This window comes from Ovis aries, chromosome 1, assembly GCF_016772045.2.
Source record: "Ovis aries strain OAR_USU_Benz2616 breed Rambouillet chromosome 1, ARS-UI_Ramb_v3.0, whole genome shotgun sequence".
Lineage (NCBI taxonomy): Eukaryota > Metazoa > Chordata > Mammalia > Artiodactyla > Bovidae > Ovis > Ovis aries.
Genome location: NC_056054.1, coordinates 31,910,530 through 31,924,931, shown reverse-complemented (window position 1 = coordinate 31,924,931; position 14,402 = coordinate 31,910,530). Strand labels below are relative to the sequence as shown.

The following is a 14,402-nucleotide window of genomic DNA, read 5'->3' as shown; positions in this document are numbered from 1 at the left end:
AGGTGTTTTGCCCACCCCTTAGGTGGTGTTGCATGCAAGGGGCATGCACAGTATGCTGCTTTTTGCTCCCAGCTCCTCCAAAGTAGCAGTTGGGTTTTTGGTCTCCTTGTATCTTTGGGGTTCAGAATTTGCCCCAACTGCACGTGCATGCAGTTCCAGACAGTTTCTTTGTATTTTATTATTCCAGGAGAGGTATGTTCGGTTGCAGGCATTGCAACACTGAAGCAAAGGGTCCCTGTTTCCAGGCTTGTCTCAAAAGGAGCTTGTGGTGATTTCTGGGGTTAATAGATTAAAATAAAAAGTCTTAGGGTGCAATTCCTGGCATGGAGGCAAGTCTGGAGGGGAGGTCCAGGGCTCAGGAAGAGAGAGACCTGCTTGAAACAACCTTGGTCAAGAGACTTGTGTCAAGTCAAGCATTCCAGGCAGATACAGGATGAAGTTGGAATCTATAATAAGAACTGACAGCCATAAACTAATTTTAAACTCAACTAGCCTTGGGAATTAGAAAGCAGTCCATCCAGGGAGCTGGAATTGGGTCTCAGATTTTTTTTTAAAAAAAGAAAGGTGTTGCCAGAATTCGCTTTGTTACATACTTGGGTGTGTTATGGTCTGAGCTAGGCTGTTTTTTTTTTTTTTTTAATTTGAAGATAATTTCAGAATTACAGAAAAAAGTATAAGAATATACAAAAAATACTCTACACCCTTTACTTAGATTCACCTGCTAATATTTCTATCACATTTGCTTTAGCATTTGTGTATTCCCTCTGTGTATATCCATAGATATACATACACGTATGCTGCATATACACACATACATGTCCGAGATTTGTTTTTCCTGAGTCATTTGGATGGTGCATGTAGCTTAGCCCTTTATGCCTAAATATTTGATATGTATTCCCTAAGAATGGGCTTCCCGTGTGGTTCAGTGGGTAAAGCACCTACCTGCAATACAGGCGATGCAGGCAGACGCGAGTTTGATCTCCAGGTCAGGAAGATCCCATGAATGAGGGCACGGCTGCTGCTGCTAAGTCGCTTCAGTCGTGTCCGACTCTGTGCGACCCCATAGACGGCAGCCCACCAGGCTCCCCCGTCCCTGGGATTCTCCAGGCAAGAACACGAGTGGGTTGCCATTTCCTTCTCCAACGCATCAAAGTGAAAAGTGGAAGTGAAATCGCTCAGTCGTGTCCAACTTCTAGCGACCCCATGGACTGCAGCCTACCAGGCTCCTCCAGTCCATGGGATTTTCCAGGCAAGAGTATTGGAGTGGGGTGCCATTGCCTTCTGCGGAGGGCATGGCAACCCACTCTAATACTCTTGCCTGGAGATTCCCATCTACAGAGGAGCCTGGCAGGCTACAGTCCAGAGGGTTGCAAAGGGTTGGGCATGACTGAAGCAATTGAATACGCACACACACATTCTCTAAGAATAGGTATATTCTCTTACATAGCCATAGGAAACATCAATTAAAATAAATTTAACATTGATAGAATATTTTTACCTAATTTGCCATCGATATTCAAATTTGTCGATTGGCCCTCTGATTTCCTTTGTAGCATTTATTTTCTCTCCAAAAAGAGGATCTAATATTTCATTTAGTTGTTGTACCTGTTTAGGTTGTTTTCATCTAAAATATTTCCACAGCCTACCTTTGTCTTTGGTTTGCCATTTTTGAAGAGTGGACTTTTCTCCACATTTTTGTGTGCATGTTCTTATTAGATTCCTGGCCAGGATACTACATCACAGTGATGTGGTCTTGTCAGGATATTACCTGATATCCATCTGCTCATCTCTGTTAATGTTAATTTTGATAACCTGATTGAGGTGTTGTTCAGTGTCTCCATTATAAGATCACAGATTTTCTGCTTGCAACTACAGACAACAAGTGAGAAGACCCTTTAAGACCTATGGATGGCTTCCTGGATTTAGCATTTACTGACTTTCTGGGACAAAAGATATGTTGGGCTCATCTTGTACCTGCCCTCCACAGCTCTGGAATAACCCACTTCTAGAAACTCTCAGTCTTTTGACTAAGAGTTGTAGTAGAAACTAAAATCTGAGTATTAAGGTATCACCTTGTCACTAGGAAACCTTGCTTCTAGACCTGTTCCATGGACAGGGCTAGGAAAAATATATGCATATAAACACGTGCACACACACACCTATATGCAGAGGCATGTTTATTTATAAACCATGAGTTTAAACCCTGAAATCTCCAGTTTCCAAACTGTCCCCACAGTGCTCCTTCCTGGCTTCCCCCTTTCCATATTTTAATGGTTATTCTTGAACAGTGAGAGTCTTAGCTCCCAAGAACATGAAAGAATTTACTTCTTTGCCCAATCCTATAATACATTTAGAATAGTTTCATAATTGCTTTTCCCATAACACTACCAAAAAAAGCCTACTAAAAAGAGTTCAAGGTTTGTTTGTGGTGTTCTCTGCCCTGGTTTGGTCCTGTTCATGACAGGTTGTAAACAGTTAAATTCTGTGTTTGTAAGTTATTCATATTAATGATTTCTCCCCCACCCCTTCAGTGACTGTGTTTATGATGCTCCGTTGAAATACAATTGAATTTGTTTCAGTTCACTTCCAGTTTTAGCCTTTCCCCTACTTTCCATTGCTGTTAATTTTATTTTTTAATCTGAGATGTGAAGCATTAATATGCTTCCACATGTAGAAATTAAGTAAAAATCTACTCTGATAAGTGGGACCCTTTGCCATGTCTTTCTACCTGGTCATCCTGTGATTTTAACATCTAGGATCTCCCCATGTAGAGAAACAGCTTCATTGTTTTCTGGTTTGTTTGTCCTGTTTCTTAGCAGATTTATGTATCCTCCTTTCTTACATAAAGGCTGGCATACTATATATTGAGCTAGGCTTTATAAGTGCCCAAATCTCATGATCTTCCAAACCTTGCACTCTTGGTGGTGGTCTTCCCATTATCCTGATGTGGAAACTGAGGCTCCTTATCTGTACTGTTGCGAACCGTTGTACCTTATTGATAAGCAGCCTGTTTTCAGTGGTTTCTACTTTAGATGAAAGTGAGTAAGATGTGCCAAATCATGAAGCATCAGGTAGTAGTACATACAATTTTTCATCCTTCAAATTGCTGCCGCTTGAAGTCCTACTTCTTGGAAGTCTACCTCTTCATCTGGTTTTTAAAACTGGGTGCCCCTTTAGACTGGAATTTTCAGTCTCTTAACATCTCACACAATGCTTAAATAAGGATGCGGCACCTGGCCCGGAGAGTTGTTTTTGGCTTTCTGTTTTTCCTTTTTAAAATTGAGATGAAATTCACATAATATGAAATTAACCATTTTAATGTATATAATTCATTGTCACTTACTTTACTCATAATGCTGTTCAACCGTTACTGGTATCTAGTGCCAAAACACCTCATCTCTACCACAGGAGACCCTGTAACCATGAAGGTGTCAGTCCCCGTCCCCTGCTTCCCCCAGCACCTGGCAGCCCCTGCTCTGCTTTCCATCTCCCTTTGGATTATTTGTTTTTGATAGTCTGGAGGAAAATGGAATCATTTTCACAATAACTGACCTTTCGCCTTAATTTCTTTCACTTGGCATGTTGTTTGCCGAGTTCATTCACCTTGCAGCCTGTATCAGTACTTCATTTTGTTTTATGGCTTGGATAATATTCCATTGTATAGATAGACTATTTTGTTAATTCATTCTCCAGCTGATGGACCTCCAAGGGGGTCTTGAGTGAAACTGGGGAGAAGAGTGGCTTGTACCACCCTGCCTTGTTCTGCAGCCTACTAGCCACGTGACTGTGAACCAGCTGCTAAACTGACTTGTGCCTCCCTTTTCTCATTTGTCAAGTGAACATAATAATACTATATAACTTCAAGTGACTGAAGGGTCAGATAAGATAATATATGAAAGTTCATAGAAGAGAACCTGGCGAATAGTAGTAGTAATAGCAGAGTAAAGCGAAAAAGTTGGCTTAAAGCTCAACATTCAGAAAACGAAGATCATGGCATCCAGTCCCATCACTTCATGGGAAATAGATGGGGAAACTGTGGAAACAGTGTCAGACTTTATTTTAGGGGGCTCCAAAATCACTGCAGATGGTGACTGAGGCCATGAAATTAAAAGACGCTTACTCCATGGAAGAAAAGTTATGACCAACCTAGATAGTATATTCAAAAGTAGAGACATTACCTTGCTGACTAAGGTCCGTCTAGTCAAGGCTATGGTTTTTGCAGTAGTCATGTATGGATGTGAGAGTTGGACTGTGAAGAAAGCTGAGCACCGAAGAATTGATGCTTTTGAACTGTGGTGTTGGAGAAGACTCTTGAGAGTCCCTTGGACTGCAAGGAGCTCCAACCAGTCCATTCTGAAGGAGATCAACCCTGGGATTTCTTTGGAAGGAATGATGCTAAAGCTGAAGCTCCAGTACTTTGGCCACCTCATGCGAAGAGTTGACTCATTGGAAAAGACTCTGATGCTGGGAGGGATTTGGGGCAGGAGGAGAAGGGAATGACAGAGGATGAGATGGCTGGATGGCATCACGGACTCGATGGACGTGAGTCTGAGTGAACTCCGGGAGATGGTGATGGACAGGGAGGCCTGGCGTGCTGCGATTCATGGGGTCGCAGAGTAGGACACGACTGAGCAACTGAACTGAACTGAACTGAGTAGTAGTGTTAGTCGCTCAGTTGTGTCCGACTCTTGCGAGCCCATGGACTGCAGCCCACCAGGCACCTCTGTCCGTGGCATTCTGCAGGCCAGAATACCGGAGTGGATTGCCATTCCCTTCTCCATGGCAAATCGTGGGTCCTCATAAAATTAGCTGTTTGGCCTTTGGATTGTGTGAGGGTGGGAGGGAAGGAGAGTGAACGTAAATGTGCATTATAGTAGGTGTTTTAGTGCGTGTTTGTTGTAGCTGCTCAAACCTTTGTACTTTGTTTTATTTAAAAAGGCCTATCTGTTTTCTCTGCTTTGTGGTTTGGTGTTTTTGCACCCCAGCCCTCCCTATCCCCCCATCACTGAACATGGGATTTTACATTTAGAAGCAGTTCAGTAGACAGAATGTCTGTAGTGGAATGTTACATAATTCACATTTAGATTTGAAGAGCTCATTATAAAAAACCTGACACACTTCAGGAATATTAAATTACTGCAGATTGTGTGGAGCAAAGAAACATTATTGAAGCATTTCAAAATTCTAGGCAAGCCTGAATTTAACTGATAGGGTTTCACAGCTTTTACTGGGGAAAAATGATTTGAGTTGTCACGTGGTTTTCTGGGCCTAGAGGACTTTAATCTCCTTAATTACAAAGAAACGAATTTCCTAAATAATTTGGAGCTACTTCACAGCATTTGCTAAACCTCTGGCTTTTGGAAAATTAAAGGGAAATGCCAGGGCCCTGGCTGTAGAATGTTCTCTTCTTACTGAAGCTTCCTCATGCACATTTTTATTCAAGATGATGCTAGTTTCCTTTCTTTATTGATATGGGGATGTACTTTAGGAATTCACAAGTAATGCTTATAACACTTGAACACAATCTCATTTTGTTAAACAAGTCGGACACTGGAGATGCCCACAGAATAGACAGAGGTGCTGTATTATGGCTTACAAAGTCAAAGGGAAGAAAATGGTGCAAATCTAATCTAGTTTTTTTTTTTTTTCTTTTCTAACTTTTTTTTTTTTTTACTAATCCAGTTTTATACACTGACTTGAGTGCTTGAAATGGTTTAAAACCCACATATTTCAGTCCATGAAAATGTTTATGGATCAGGTACCTACTGTGTGCAAGCCCAGCATGATGGAAATATCTTAGCTCCTACCATTTCCTACAATTTGTCTTTAGAAAGCAAACTTAACCTGCCATGGTTTCCTCCTCTGTGAAAAGAGGATAGCAATATGACGCTGAGTCTGTGTTGTGACCTTGTATTCCTGTGTTCATAACACAGGAAACTGTTAGTGCCTAATATTTATTGAGTACCTGCCAGGAGATGTGTCAGACACTCTTCCAAGCATGTTACATGTGTGATCACAATTGCCTTAGCCACTCCATTAAGTTGATACTGTTACTCCATTATAAAGGTAGAGAAACTAGGCAAAGAGGGGTTCAGTTATTTCCTTAATATCACATTGCTCCTAAGTGGCTCAGACTATGAAGATTGCCAAGAACCAGATCTTAAGTAAGGAGATACAGTTTCCAGTGAAAGCTCATACTGCTGCTACCCAACAGGCCCCAATAAGTCAAGAGATAAGTTGTTGAGGCAAGGAATAGTGACTTTATTTAGAAAGCCAGCAGAGCAAAAAGATAGTGGACTAGTTTCTCAAAGAACCATCTTACCTGAGTTAGAATTCAGACTTCTTTTATACTAAAAGGTGAGGGTATATGGTTGGTTGTTGCAAACCTCTAGGTGTTTTAATCCTTTGTTCTTGCAGCTGTCCATGTAGGTCAGGTTGCAATGTTCCTCTAAACCTTCAACAAGACAAATGTTTCTTTCTGCCTTGCAACTTTTTATCTCTATATGAATGGGAAAATGTTACACCTTTAAAGGTCAGATCCTTGTGAATGGGCTATCCTGTATATTTCAGGCTATAGACAACATTCTTATCTTACAGCAAAAACAATAGAGTACAAAGGTTAAAGTAAAAGAAACAGATCCAGTATGGAGTCAGATTTGTTCTTCCCTATTACAGTTCCATTTAACAGAGAGATCAGGAAACCTTTCTGCCTAAGATACCTCTTTGAACTGAACCTTGAGAATGTCAAGGTAGACTTGAATAATTCCACAGAAAAGTAACAGCACAATTGAAAACTGGGAAGTTAGGAAAGTGTATCACCTCCCTACTAGACTTCTGCTTCCTTTTGTTGTTTTGGTTGTTAACTTAAAGCCTCCCTGGACATGCTGATACTTCTGCCTGAGACAGTCATTTATTCACTTATTATACATGCATTAGTACCTGTTGGTCCTTTCCCTTGCCTTCCACCTGACGAAAGCATCATTCTTCAAGATCACACAGTGCATAGCTTCTTGTCTGTGAAGCTTTATTGACTTTCAAACAAAGCAAAAAACCTTGCTCCTTTGTGCTCCAATCTGGTTTTGTTTTGATCGTGTGTGTTTCAGTGTCTTGCATGACTAACACCTCTGCTAGACTGAGCTGCTTTGAGGCTAAGAGGTCAGGCCCTGACTCTACTCTTGGGTTGCATGGTTGTACAGTACACATCTGTTGACATGAATGAGCCAGCACTTGCACCTGGCCCTTCTTATGTTCTTAGTAGACATCTGTTACAATGAAGTGACTAGTATCATTAATAAAATTATTTATTCTCTTGTAGGACCAAATTTTGTGACTCTGTCGTCTCTTAGGGAATGTTGTCTTTTGGGGGCAAGAGGTTAGGAAGGAGATGAGAGCTTTAGTGGCATAATACAGATAGATGGCGCAAAAGTGGTGGGAAAAGTGCTCATTTTCAACATAGTTTTCCATGTACCCCATTCTAGGAAAGTAATGTTCCATTTTCTTTAGTTGCAGTCTTAGGTCCTATACTTTAAGTACATTCATTCAGGGCTACTGTCCTTGTTAAAAAATAGTTTGTTAACAAAAAGCCAATAAGATATCTTTGGATAAAGGTGTGAATTTCCCCATATTTAAGCCCTATTAAATTTTTGTGTGCCTTTTACATTAAACATTTTCTAGTTAAGCCATCTTTAATTGGCATGATTAAGGGGCTTGGGTTATTATTCTTATCGAGCTGAAACTGGCATTCCGGGTCACCCTGTTCAGATTAAACAGTTCTAGAGCTATTGCAGGAGCTAAGAATTGGCTGCACAGTTTGAAGATCCATTTCCAGTAGCTTTATCTTAATATTCTTCAAAAATGGATAACTCCTGAATGTTTATTTTCAACTGAACTCTCACATGTAACTATCAGAGATAGAGAGTCACTGGGAAAGATTGTTGACTTGACACCGGGAATACATTCATTCAATTTAAATGAAATCAAATGAGATAATGTATGTGCAGCGGGAGCTGAGGGCACAGTATATAGTAAATGTATAGTAAATACTGGCCGTAATTGAAGTGGTATTATTATCATTATTATCTCTTCCCAGCACAGTGTCTGAGCTTAATAGTATCTAGTAGTGTGCAGTGCATGTTTATTACAGAAAGAGGGGTGAAATGTGTGTCTGCCTGCTCCTTTTCCTTTTCTCTTCCTCCCCACATTAAATGCTTGTCTGCTCATATAGCTGGGGGGGAAAGCTGACATAAAAATTGGCTTGCTGGAAAGTTTCTCAGCCCCATTTGTCACCTTTCCCTTGAAGCCCAATTGTATGTCAACTGCATGTCCCTTCTGATGCCTGCTCGTGAGGGACACACCACAGGTCACTTCCCTATGATCTGCTTCAGCTGCCAAGGCTCTGGTCAAGCTTGCCTGATGGATGGGTGCCTTATTGTTGGAAATGCCTCCACGGAGCTGCTCGGGAAATACGCCTGTGCTGCCTTTTCTGGGTGGTTTTCCATGCTTGACAATAAGAAACATGGAAAATAAAGCATTGAGTTTTGCTTTTCTTGAAAGTCCAGTGTTTTAAAGATCTGCTATGTGTTTTCTAGTTTGAGTTTTGCAAATAAGGCCTCTCAAGCTCTTTGTTTGAGAGCATATGAACCCTGTCAATGGTTTAATGAAACCATGTGGACAGTTTATACATGGAGACCAAGGTTTTCCTGTTTTTGTATGTTTGACAGTTCCTTTTTGCCCTTCTAATTTCTGACTTCACCAGGGTGGTTATTCTTAGTATTCTCTTCTCTTGATTTGCAGTGCTCGGAAGGAGTGAATGAAATGTGCAACTCGGGGTGTCGTTTCTGAAAGGAGGAGTCATTTTCTTGAAGAGGAGTCCTCAATGAGCCTGGCCAAGGCCCGGGATCTGTGTGAAGTGGACTAAGGATTTAGTAGGATGTCAACTGAGACAGAACTTCAAGTAGCTGTGAAAACCAGCGCCAAAAAAGACTCCAGAAAGAAAGGTAGGGCTCAATCTGTTCCTTTCCCAATGGCTACTTATTGTGCAGGAGTGGGTTTTTGGTCTTTGGAATAGTACTTGGTACCATCTTTGTGACTGCATATAGTTTTAGAGTCACCAGCATTATTTGGTGGCTTTTGTATTTATAGTATCATGTTTTAATGGCTCATCCTTCTCTGGGTAAAGTCCAAAAAAAAAAAAAAAAATCTTCATAATATGCAAGGCCCTTCTTAACCTGGCTTCTACCTATCTCTCCATCCCTCTAGCAATATCACTACCTATATCTGCACCACATCCCCACCCAACCCTATTTGCATTCCAGGCATTCTGTGTCTTGTAGTTCACATTTGAATACATTAGGTTTATCAAAAAGTTTGTTCAGATTTTTCTTTAAGTCTTACGTAACAAACATTTTGTCTAGCCCAATGCCAGTGATTCTCGAACTCCAGGCATGCAAGCATGACATAGAAATTTGTTAAAATACAGACTGCTGAGTCTTATTCCTGGAGTGTTTGGTTCACTAGGTCTAGGGTGGGGCCCAAGATGCATTTATAACAAGTTCTCAGATGATGCAGATGCTGGTAGTTCAGAGACCAGATTTTGAGAGCACCTAGGCTATCAGTTAAGCCCCAGATCCTTTTGTTGCTCTCCACTTTTTCTTAGACTGACCTTCTCCGCCTTATTTTTCAGGGTTGAGTTTAGAAGGGCTCCTGAAGGGCCTTTCCTTACTCCCCAAATTGGGTTACTTCTTTTGTTTCACCAGCACTTTATTAGTATCTCACTTTATTAAAAACACCCTGTATTTTCACTGGAGAGCTGTACTATACACTCCTTCAGAGCTGGATCTCTCGTTCACCCTTTTAAATCCCAGCAATTAGAAAGTGTCTGACATAGAGAAGGCACACAGGCATCTGGTAGAGAAGACTGGCGTGCATAGTGTGATAACAAAATGATTCTATTGCTGTTCATGATTTTTGGAGGATTTGTTTCTATGGCTTTATGACCATGTCTCCCTGTTATAATTAGATTTAAGCAACTTGTTGCTTGTTGTATATGTGTGTGTGTCTGTGGTGTGGTGTGTGTTTTCTGTCGGTGTCTTCTCTTTTCCTCCCTTGTCTTTAAGACTGTGTGTAAGAGGATTAATAGAACTCTCTTTCAAGTCTTAAAATCTGTCAGTATGGGACTGCAAACAAGCTGTCGTTGGTTGCTTTGTATAGGCAGTGATTTGTCTGAGACATAGCCATGCCTGCCCAGTCATGTTTTCTGATGGCATTGTCTGATGCTCCATAGGAAGCAAAGGACATAAATGTAATATATATGCAGTTCTTGGACAGTCAGAACCCTAAGAAGGACTATAAATTTTGCTTTAGCTGTTTATTTGAAACACAGGTATTTTGGAAGAAGTCTGTTTTATCCTTTAAAACCTAATATAAGCCTTGCTTTTCCTGCCTGAGAGTATAAGAATAATAGAAGGAAAGCAAGTGAGAGAACAGGTCTTAGGAGGACTGCTACATGGAAAAAAAATTATTGCAGAGCCTGGTATGTACTAGAATTCAAATGCTTTTTCACTGGAAGCTGACAAGTTATGTTTTTGCTTCAGATTTAACCTTTCCACTAAATGTATGCTCTTGAATGCTTAATACATTAGAATTGTACTTAATGCATATCTTTTCATTCTTAATTTAAACACATAAAAGCTGCAGCATTCTAAAGAGAGGATTCAGGTTTTTCAGAACATTGGCTTAGTTAAAGATTTGGAATGGGACCGTGAAGGTGACCTTTTGAACTCCTCATCTTCGCGTCTTTGGTAGGTCTAAAGTCAACAGAGTACCTCTGCAAAGAGTATCCTCTAGTGAGTGGCTAATACTGTGAAGTCTGGGCAGGCAGACCTGTGTTCAGATTCTGCTATATTACTTCCAAACTGCGTGACCTTAGCATGTGACTTCACCTCTCTGAGATTCAGTTTCCTTTCCCTGAAAATGAAGATGGAATATTACAAAGCTCAAAGGCTCACTAGGAAGATTAATTGAAATAAGGCAAATAAAACACGTAATATAGAACTTGGCATATGTTAAAAACTCAAAGAAGTTTATCTGTAATCTTCTCTTCTTCCCATATCCCCCTCCTCTTCTCCTTCCTTCTTCCCATCTTCTTCTTTCCCTGTCATCTTTCTCCATCTTTCTCACCTATGCCTTCTTTTTCATATTTCTATTCTGCCTTTTCCATTCCACCCTCCCCTTCTTTCTCATCTTTATCGGAATCATCACATTGTTTTCTCTTACCCAAGGCGATCGTAAAAAGTATATAGCTGATTTGTCCAGAACAGGATTTTACAATTATTTGTAATTATGCAACAGTGTTCAGTTCAGTTCAGTTGCTCAGTTGTGTCCAACTCTTTGCGACCCCATGAATCGCATCACGCCAGGCCTCCCTGTCCATCTCCTGAAGTTCACTCAGACTCACATCCATTGAGTCAATGATGCCATCCAGCCATCTCATCATCTGTCGTCCCCTTCTCCTTCCCCCAATCCCTCCCAGCATCAGAGTCTTTTCCAGTGAGTCAAGTCTTCGCATGAGGTGGCCAAAGTACTAGAGTTTCAGCTTTAGCATCATTCCCTCCAAAGAACACCCAGGACTGATCTCTTTTAGAATGGACTGGTTGGATCTCCTTGCAGTCCAAGGGACTCTCAAGAGTCTTCTCCAACACCGCAGTTCAAAAGCATCAATTCTTTTGTGCTCAGCTTTCTTCACAGTCCAACTCTCACATCCATACATGGCTACTAAAAAAACCGTAGCCTTGACTTGATGGACCTTTGTTGGCAAAGTAATGTCTCTGCTTTTCAATATGCCATCTAGGTTGGTCACAACTTTTCTTCCAAGGAGTAAATGCCTTTTAATTTCATGGCTGTAGTCACCATCTGCAGTGATTTTAGAGCCCCAAAAAAGAAAGTCTGACACTGTTTCCTCGTCTATTTCCCATGAAGTGATGGGACCAGATACCATTATCTTCATTTTCTGAATGTTGAGTTTTAAGCCAACTTTTTCACTCTCCTCTCTCACTTTCATCAAGAGGCTTCTTAGTTCCTCTTCACTTTCTGCCATAAGGGTGGTGCCATCTGCATATCTGAGGTTATTGATATTTCTCCCGGCAGTCTTGATTCCAGCTTGTGCTTCTTCCAGTCCAGTGTTTCTCATGATGTATCTGCATGTAAGCGAAATAAGCAGGGTGACAACATACAGCCTTGACATGCTCCTTTTCTTATTTGGAACCAGTCTGTTGCTCCATGTCCAGTTCTCACTGTTGCTTCCTGACCTGCATACAGATTTCTCAAGAGGCAGGTCAGGTGGTCTGGTATTCCCACCTAGTGAAGAATTTTCCAGTTTATTGTGATCCACACAGTCAAAGGCTTTGGCATAGTCAAGAAAGCAGAAAGAGATGTTTTTCTGGAACTTTCTTGCTTTTTCCATGATCCAGCCGATGTTGACAATTTGATTTCTGGTTCCTCTCATTTTCTAAAACCAGCTTGAACATCTTGAAGTTCACGGTTCATGTATTGCTGAAGCCTGGCCTGGAGAATTTTGAGCATTACTTTACTAGCATGTGAGATGAGTGCAACTGTGTGGTAGTTTGAGCATTCTTTGGCATTGCCTTTCTTTGGGATTGGAATGAAAACTGACCTTTTGCAGTCCTGTGGCCACTGCTGAGTTTTCCAAATTTGCTGGCATATTGAATGCAGTACTTTAACAGCATCATTTTTCAGGATTTGAAATAGTTCAACTGGAATTCCAGCACCTCCACTAGCTTTGTTCATAGTGATGCTTTCTAAGGACCACTTGACTTTACATTCCAGGATGTCTGGCTCTAGGTGAGTGACCACACCATCATGATTATCTGGGTCATGAAGATCTTTTTTGTACAGTTCTTCCGTGTATTCTTGCCACCTCTTCTTAATATCTTCTGCTTCTGTTAGGTCCATACCATTTCTGTCCTTTATCGAGCCCATCTTTGCATGAAATGTTCCCTTGGTATCTCTAATGTTCTTGAAGAGGTCTCTAGTCTTTCCCATTCTGTTGTTTTCCTCTATTTGATTGCATTGATCACTGAGGAAGGCTTTCTTATCTCTTTTTGCTATTCTTTGGAACTCTGCATTCAGATGCTTGTATCTTTCCTTTTCTCCTTTGCTTTTCACTTCTCTTCTTTTCACAGCTATTTGTAAGGCCTCCCCAGACAGCCATTTTGCTTTTTTGCATTTCTTTTCATGGGGATGGTCTTGATTCCTGTCTCCTGTACAGTGTCACGAACCTCTGTCCATAGTTCATCAGGCACTCTATCAGATCTAGTCCTTTAAATCTATTTCTCACTTTCACTGTATAAACATAAGGGGTTTGATATAGGTTATACCTGAATGGTCTAGTGGTTTTCCCTACTTTCTTCAGCTTAAGTCTGAACTTGGCTATAAGGAGTTCATGATCTGAACCACAGTCAGCTCCCAGTCTTGTTTTTGCAGACTGTATAGAGCTTCTCCATTTTTGGCTGAAAATAATATAATCAGTCTGATTTTGGTGTTGACCATCTGGTGATGTCCATGTGTAGAGTCTTCTCTTGTGTTGTTGGAAGAGGGTGTTTGCTATGATCAGTGCGTTCTCTTGGCAAAACTCTATTAGTCTTTGCCCTGCTTCATTCTGCATTCCAAGGCCAAATTTGCCTGTTACCTCAGGTGTTTCTTGTCTTCCTACTTTTGCATTCCAGTCCCCTATAATGAAAAGGACATCATTTTTGGGTGTTAGTTCTAAAAGGTCTTGTAGGTTTTCATAGAACCATTCAACTTCAGCTTCTTCAGTGTTATTGGTTTGGGGCATAAACTTGGATGGTGATATTGAATGGTTTGCCTTGGAAGCAAACAGAGATCATTCTGTCATTTTTGAGATTGCATCCAAGTGCTGCATTTCAGACTCTTTTGTTGACCATGATGGCTACTCCATTTCTTCTAAGGGATTCCTGCCTGCAGTAGTAGATATAATGGTCATCTGGGTTAAATTCACCCATTCCAGTCCATTTTAGTTCTGATTCCTAGAATGTCGACGTTCACTCTTGCCATAGCAGTTTCTATTCTTGATACCCTTGTCTGGACCAAGGCACAGGAAAGCACACATATACATTAAAAAGAGAGAACAAGAATGTACTGGTAATAGGATTAATTCATTTCCTGTTCTTTAGTTTCGGCTATGAGATTGTATAAGGATTCCCTTAAACAAATGTTGCTAGCTGGGCCAAAATAAGTAAAACTTTAAAGGAAGTAAGTAGTTTATATATTCATTGATCTTGAATCTTGAATATAATAGTGTTACTAAACTCTTTTAGTAATATTTTTCTATGATTCCTCTTTGATTTTCTCATGAAGCAGTATAT

At 40.7% G+C, this 14,402-nt stretch overlaps 1 protein-coding gene across 9 annotated transcripts in view; it reads left to right on the top strand.

The window, feature by feature from the left end:
- The window catches only part of DAB1 (DAB adaptor protein 1), a 1,363,191-nt gene that overhangs the window by 1,044,881 nt on the left and 303,908 nt on the right, over window positions 1–14,402 (top strand). For all 9 annotated transcript variants that reach the window (XM_027970651.3, XM_060409726.1, XM_060409705.1 and 6 more), the window contains one exon: window positions 8,794–8,996. In XM_027970651.3, the coding sequence (XP_027826452.1) occupies window positions 8,930–8,996 (67 nt within the window). In that variant the 5' untranslated portion in view covers window positions 8,794–8,929. The remainder of the gene's footprint in view (window positions 1–8,793; window positions 8,997–14,402) is intronic.